General features: G+C 46.2%; 1 protein-coding gene across 6 annotated transcripts in view; it reads right to left on the bottom strand.

The window, feature by feature from the left end:
- usp19 (ubiquitin specific peptidase 19) overlaps positions 1-7,473 on the bottom strand; it is a 32,533-nt gene that overhangs the window by 13,780 nt on the left and 11,280 nt on the right. For 4 of the 6 annotated variants that reach the window (XM_076276860.1, XM_076276856.1, XM_076276857.1 and 1 more), the window contains exons 7-16: positions 6,791-6,947; positions 6,494-6,565; positions 6,097-6,212; positions 4,819-5,036; positions 3,288-3,480; positions 2,738-2,871; positions 1,985-2,143; positions 1,474-1,584; positions 454-564; positions 216-317 (exon numbers count right to left, since the gene is read on the bottom strand). In XM_076276860.1, the coding sequence (XP_076132975.1) occupies positions 216-317; positions 454-564; positions 1,474-1,584; positions 1,985-2,143; positions 2,738-2,871; positions 3,288-3,480; positions 4,819-5,036; positions 6,097-6,212; positions 6,494-6,565; positions 6,791-6,947 (1,373 nt within the window). The remainder of the gene's footprint in view (positions 1-215; positions 318-453; positions 565-1,473; positions 1,585-1,984; positions 2,144-2,737; positions 2,872-3,287; positions 3,481-4,818; positions 5,037-6,096; positions 6,213-6,493; positions 6,566-6,790; positions 6,948-7,473) is intronic. The other 2 variants (XM_076276861.1, XM_076276858.1) reach the window with 1 other exon arrangement.

Below are 7,473 nucleotides of genomic sequence, written 5' to 3'. Positions count from 1 at the left end.
TCAATTATTTTTTTATTTTTTTAAATCGCAACTATTTTTGCAATTTTCACTTCCTCCCGCAATTTCTTCACAACAAACAGCTAAAAACACCGGAACTTCCATTGCAATGTTTTAGAAGAGTTGTCGCGAAATCAGCCATTTTAGATCGCAACAATCTCAAATATATATATGTGTGTGTGTGTGTGTGTGTGTGTGTGTGTGTGTGTGTGTCTTACCTCTGTCAACCTCAGGTTTTCTGGTTTAATCCTGACACTCCGGGAGACAGACTCCAGGACCTCTGCTGTGCTGGAGTTCTCCTTACTGACACTAACAAGAAACTACACCAGCAAAAAACCCAAAACAAACAAACAAAAAAAAAAAAAAGATTGAAGCGAATCAATGTCAATGATTTACTGTACCAAATAAGAACTTGATGCTGTAAAAGCCCTTTGATGTAAAGCCACTTGGGTTTACCTTGATGGGCTTCTTGTGTGGCTCTTTTGCGAAAAAGAAAATGGTCAGCACCTTCTGTTTCTGAGGCAAGGGCACTGGCAGGTAGAGGAAGGGGTCAAAGGTGATGGACACCTGCAACAGAGAGAGCGCAGCATTGATCACAGCCCACTCCACTCTAAAAAACCTTCCCAGGGCTAGCCCTGGAACGCTGGCCAATATTTCCCGGCTAACTCGATTCCTAAATTCCATTTAATCACATTAGGGCAGGATGGAGATTTAAGACACCCTGCACCAGACACTTAACACACACACACACAGTGTGACAAGGAGAAAGGGTGAAACCAGTAACCTCACACACACACACACACACACACACACACACACACACACACACACACACACACACAACTTAAAGTCCCAATAGGGAGGGTCTCATTTGCCGGCCACTCTGATTGAACAGTAACTCCTTAGTCAGCCAGTGCACTCTACGGCATCTCCAATGACTGCCGTCACATGAAGTCCCCCTACCCATCCCCCCCGCTACCCCCAACGGCTCAGTCGGCCCGGCCTGCTGAGCTCATCCCCCTCCGCAGACGGGCCCTGTGCTGCCTCAGGGATTACGTCAGCGTCTCACTGCAGGGCTCTTACGCAGTGCTTCCAGTGCAAGCATTTAAACTCTATGGGATGGCTTCCCCGAACTCACATTAAGCAATGTCCTGGATTAAACAGAGAATCTCTGTCTAAGTCAGTTTAGTCCAGGACTAGGCTTAATTGCACACTCCACACACAGACACAGACAGATATGGGTCAAAAGGTGTAGACTGTATACAGACACAGACAGACATGGGTTACTCAAAAGGTGTGGACTATAAAACTGTTTGGGCGAAACATCTAGTTCATAGCACTCATTTAACTGTGGACACTCTGCAGCTCTCTTCTCTACCACTAGGGGGACTTTCACAGAAACAAGTTTAAAAACAAGTTCAGACACTGATGAAATGGCACAATTACTCATGTTAAGTGAGGTGCATCAGGCCTCACCTTAGAGCACATGGGGCAGACCAGTTTGGACTTGTACTGGCCCTGAAACAGGTCCACAATGAACGAATCGTTTCGCATCTTATGCCTCTGCCAAGCCTCCTCAGCCACCACCTATGGAGACACACACACACACACACACACACACACACACACACACACAGACACACACAGACACACACAGACACACACAGACACACACAGACACACACAGACACACACAGACACACACAGACACGGTTCTCTCAGAAGCAGCTTGATAAAAGAGGATTTGCACTGATGGGACAGCAGGAGGACTTATAGCCAACACACAAGCATCAAAACATCAAGCCTCTCCTGCCTGTTTATACTCAGTACATGAAACTGCATCTGTGAAGGCAGTGAAACCGCATCTGTGAAGGCAGTGAAACCGCATCTGGGCTCATGAATTATCCAGTTCCACCTGTCACGCATTTTATTTTATATTCTATTTTTCCGGAGAGGAAACTATGTGCCTCGTCTCCTCGTCCTCTACCTCGTCCAGCCGTCCGTCAGAGTCCACAGTCTCCGTGTAGGGCTTGTTCTGGATGCGGTTCAGATCCTCGTGAAGGCCGTCCAGCAAGAAGGCCATGAACTCCTGAGCATCGTGCTGTGCATAGCCTGTGAACTGACTCGCCTTACTAGCCACTATGGCCTAGGGAGAGGAAGAGAGAGATACAAGTATGGATGAACTTTCTTTTGATGCAATTTATGTTCCTAGCCTTGAAGTATTGGGAATTCAACAATTCAAGGTTGGAAGTTCAGTATTTCTGTTTTAGTATAAAGATGTGTGTCTGTGTGATTCAACTAGCCAAGTCAAGTATCTTTACTGACATTGTATAAAACAATGAGACAATGTAAGCATCTCCTTTGAACCACTTAGGAAAGTATAGAATACATAGTTGTTAAATATGTGTGTGTGTGTGTGTGTGTGTGTGTGTGTGTGTGTGATTCAACTAGCCAAGTCAAGTATCTTTACTGACATTGTATAAAACAATGAGACAATGTAAGCATCTCCTTTGAACCACTTATGAAAGTATAGAATACATAGTTGTTAAATATGTGTGTGTGTGTGTGTGTGTGTGTGTGATTCTACTAGCCAAGTCAAGTATCTTTACTGACATTGTATAAAACAATGAGACAATGTAAGCATCTCCTTTGAACCACTTATGAAAGTATAGAACACATAGTTGTTAAATATGTGTGTGTGTGTGTGTGTGTGTGTGTGTGTGTGTGTGTGTGCGTGTACCTTGAGTTTAGAGGGCTGGAAGGCGTGGTGAGTGCCCTTCCACAGTGCCCGCAGCAGCACAGCGAAGCCAATGGCCAGCCGCCCCCCAGTGCCCAGCGGGTTGCTGCAGTTGATCTCCATCTCAAACGCCCGATCTGACAGGGGCACATGAGCACAGAGTTCACAGTCAAATCCAAAGGGCCTCATTCATCATCCCCTCCATTACAGCTCAGCCTGAGTCTTCTACATTAAGCTGTTATGAAACTGCAAAAGGTGACAATACTACAAGCTGATGCATAAATTACAACTCAAACACTCTTCGTTTCTAACCAATGACTGGAACACACATTACATTGCTGAGAGGCACAAAAGCAGACAAGATGGTTTAGGAGGATGGTAATAAGGATGAAAACAGGACATGGAAGGGAACATGATGTTGAGTGATGATGGATGATAGAACATTTCAAAGGGTATTTTGGCACATAAATCATCAACCCATTCAAGAGAAAGGTCTGACACATAGAGAATAGAGAACATGAGTGTAATGATGAGGTGGGGGATGCATGCTCACCGTGGAAATAGTCTCGGAGCTCTCGCGTGTTGGAGAGGGACTGGATGACGCTGTTCATGAAGCAGGTGTTGCCCAGGTTGACCAAGCCCGTGAAGCCTGGCAGACACACCTTCTTCTCCTCCTCTTCCTCCGAGCGCTCGCTGGCCGAGGGCGGAGCGTGAGTCATGGGCTGCACCATACAGGTGGGCTTAGGCTGAAAGAGATAGCCAAAGCCAACAAGCAATGATCAGCGTTTTACATTCAGCAAAACCAGTTTATGTTCACTTAGTCTTTTGAAAGCTCTGATACGCCATCTCGCTAGCAAATGGCATGCATTAGGAAAAGGAAGGCCTGATAACCCATTTTATATTGGTTTCTGGGCTGATGTCTGGTCTCTGGAGTCTGGCTTTAATTAAGTGAGGAAGGCCCTACACACTCGGCTGGTAGGCTAGCTAGCTGACAGACTACCTGTGTGCATTCTTAGTGGCAGGCAGCGTTCTGTAATTCCCCGCAGCAGATATTAAACTACTTGATGAGCTCTCTGGGAAGTAGCGAGTAGTGACCTTTGGCCGTGTCTGTACCAGTCTGTGCCAGACGAAGTGCAGGCTCTCTGCCTCCTTTCCCTTATCTCCACACACACACACACACACAGATAAGCAGATCCACTGGCTACACGTCCATCCTGGTGCATCCTCTAACAGTCAGGGTAATGAAATGACTAACAGAGAGATACGAGGTCTTGCGCAGGTTGTACAAGGTGGATCCATCCCCAGGCACCCAATACGCTTGTGTTAATCTCATAATAACGTGCAAATGGCCGTAATTCATTTAGCAGAATCTTCTATCCAGAAATACTAAAACAGCACAGTACATTGACAGACTTAGCCAAGTCTATTTCCTGAGTACTGAGCCTTTGAACAAGGAGTTAAATTAAAGTGTAACCATTTGACATTTTTGAGTTACTTTTTCTCGTTCTGAACTTTGTTTGAACTGTAACACATGCCACTGTAAATCTGTGCACACACTGATAAGTGAGGGATGTGGCACTAATCCAGACATGCAGCCACTGGGCTCCCTGATGCATCTTTCATTTAGCCTGGAAACTCCAGAGTTCTCGCAAGAGCACAATTTGAATCGTCTCTGCGAGACACTCTGGCAATGAGTAATGATGCACGTTACTTTTGCCACTTGTATCGCGGGGAGCCAATCACATCGGTGTATCTGGTGTATAGGCGGGCCAGAGGCGAGCTAAACAGATGACAGTCGTAGTGTTATCCAATTGCGTCGAAGTCCGGAATCAGTCAGTAAACATTGGTTGTATTGTGCTATCCAATTGCGTGCAGTAATTTGTGCCGCCCCTCGAGTTGAGCCATTACATTATTCGTGGCCAGACCCTTAATCTTTCTAGATTACCAGGGTCTGGAATCTCCAGGTTATCCTTCATTCCCATTTCGGGAAAAGGACAAATATAGATTTAGGTCAAAGTTGGTATTAACTATTCCAGATCCTATATGCATCCTATATTCCATCTATTCCGTAGACTCCCTCTTACCGTAGTGACATTGGACTCTTGTTTGATGGGGACGTGTTCTGAGCGCGGGCCAACGGTGTCCAGACCCGCGTCCTCCGGAGTCCGAGGGGGCTTGGGCTTCTCCTCTCCCACCCGTGGCTCCTCCTTAGCGGGCAGAGCGTGTTGGCTGCTCCCTGGCTGGCTCTTATCGAGCGAGGACGGGCCGGAGGGCACAGCGACCTTGGCGCCCCCCACTGCACCTTAAACAGAGGAGGATGGAGCTTGTGGTTAGAAGCTAAGGGTCAGAACTAAAAGAGCTGGTGGGAGGAGAGGACCAATGAGGAGAACTCTATGGGACGTCTATGAGTCTACAAGAAACCAATTCATACTGCATGGACATCTACTATGTGACCTGTGAAGTGTAAGAATAGTATGTGGGACAATGAACTTTCACATTTGCACATTCGTGTGCACGCGTGTGTGTGTGTGCTTTAAGTTTGTCCTGAAGCAAGGCAATAGTGCAGTCGGGGACAGCACTCAGTTCTGGGCAGGTCATGACACACTCACACACACACACACACACACACACACACACACACACACACACACACACACACACACACACACACACACACACACACACACACACACACACACACACAGGGCTGGGGACTGGAATCCATATCAAGTTACTGGCTCACCCTGCCGTCGCATTCCAGTACCAAGAAGTGGCCTACATTGTGCATTGGCCTACATTGTAAACACAAGCAAACTGCTCTACTCACTCAACTACACACGCGTCGCGCCCACACACACACACACACACACACACACACACACACACACACACACACACACACACACACACACACACACACACTAAATTAAAGTGGGAGATGAAAGAACAGGTGGAGTGAAAGAATATCATCTTTCTGTATGTGTGTACATCTCCATGTACATACAGGACTGGACTGCAAAAAACACAAATGCACAGAGCAGGTCCTAATAATACCTCTCTTGTGAACAGTTGAAGAACTTATACATGTTGGAGGCATTACGTTGTCAGCTGTCCAATTCAGAATATTCAAATAACCAACAGTGTTAACTGATGATTACCTGGTCATTTGCGTTACCAACACAGCTATTTTGAGGGTCCATTATGAAGAGCATAAAATGGACTCAGGAGTCTGTCGCAAATCTTTCTGGAGTGTGCATGTATATGTGTGTGCGTGCGCACGTGATGTGTGTGAGTTATCGCTTGTGTCTCAGTCTAACGAGACGGGAGCGCGCTCAGTGCCGAGTAGAAGCTTGGCCGCAGACCTTGTGTGGCGGGGGCCTCCAGGCCCCCCCAGCGCTGGCTGTGTCTCTTCTTCAGCATGATGTCGATGCGGGACGGGGTGAAGGCATAGCTCGACTGCTCGGGCTGGATCAGGTTCCTGCCGACACACACACACACACACACACACACACACACACACACACACACACACACACACACACACACACACACACACACACACACACACACACACACAAAATGTATTTTTTTGCTTTCCCAGTGTGGACAAGCTTGAAAACCCAGCGTTGCAAACACCAAGCTGACCTTGACAAACTCAAGAGAAGAATTACCTGTGTGTGTGAGTGTGTGTGTGCATTTGTGTGTGTGTGTGTATTTGTGTATGTGTGTGTTTAAAGTGCGAGAGGGTGTCCGTCTTACCTGAGTTTGACTTGCCACTTGAAGACAGTGTTTGGGCCACAGTCAGAATGAAGGCGCAGGAAATTAGGGTCACTAAGGGGGAAAAAAACCAAAGAGAGTCTTTGTTTTTGGTCTTAAATTGCTACACGCATAACTTTCTTTAAAATTCCGATAGGAATCACTAAAATATTTGAAGGGACGCTTCAGTCTGAGATTAACGACTAGAAATACAAACACAGCTGCACTGATTTGTAGAGTACATTTGTAGAGTGAAGAGTACAGCTGCTGTGGTCTGAGGTTGTAATAGACCGCACTCACCTGGTTTGAAAAATGAGTGTGAAGTCCTGTTCCCTGAAGAGGACCCTGGACGTGTCCCTGCAGATGCCCTTCATGTACACATTCACCACCATCAGGTCTGTCCCTTTCTCATACGAGTCGTTTTTCACAAACTTCAGGTTCACCATGGGTTCAGGGGCTGCAGAGAGAATACACATTTTCACTCCTGAGCTTATGATATCTGCAGTTTCAAAAGAAGATACAGGCATGTCTTTTTTCTAAAAAAAAAAAAAAAGGTTTATATTTTTTATTTTTGCCTTTATATCAACAGGACAGTGGAGAGACAGGGACATGCCAAATACAGGCATGTCTAACAGAGGCTCTGCATTCAGTTACAGTTACAACACCAATATCATGAAATAATAGAAGGGCACTTCAAGTTAGCAGAACTCCACCAAACAAAATGCCATGTCTAACAACATTAGTGAAAGTGAAACTGAATTTGTCAAAGCCACTCCAAAATTTACTGGGTTCTTACTTGGCTCATGCTACAAGTTTTAATTCCGTTTCATGAAAATCAGGCCAACAGTCTTTCATCGTACATGTGTGCGTGCAACGTGCACACACGCAACGTGCATGCACACACACACACACACACACACACACACACACACACACACACACACACACACACACACACACACACACACACACACACACACACA

Source organism: Alosa pseudoharengus, unplaced genomic scaffold (genome assembly GCF_046254945.1).
Source record: "Alosa pseudoharengus isolate Yale_2024_CS ecotype anadromous, Long Island Sound unplaced genomic scaffold, YU_APseudo_1.1 YU_APseudo_1.1_scf_9, whole genome shotgun sequence".
Classification (NCBI taxonomy): domain Eukaryota; kingdom Metazoa; phylum Chordata; class Actinopteri; order Clupeiformes; family Clupeidae; genus Alosa; species Alosa pseudoharengus.
This window is presented reverse-complemented; position numbering and strand designations above follow the sequence as displayed.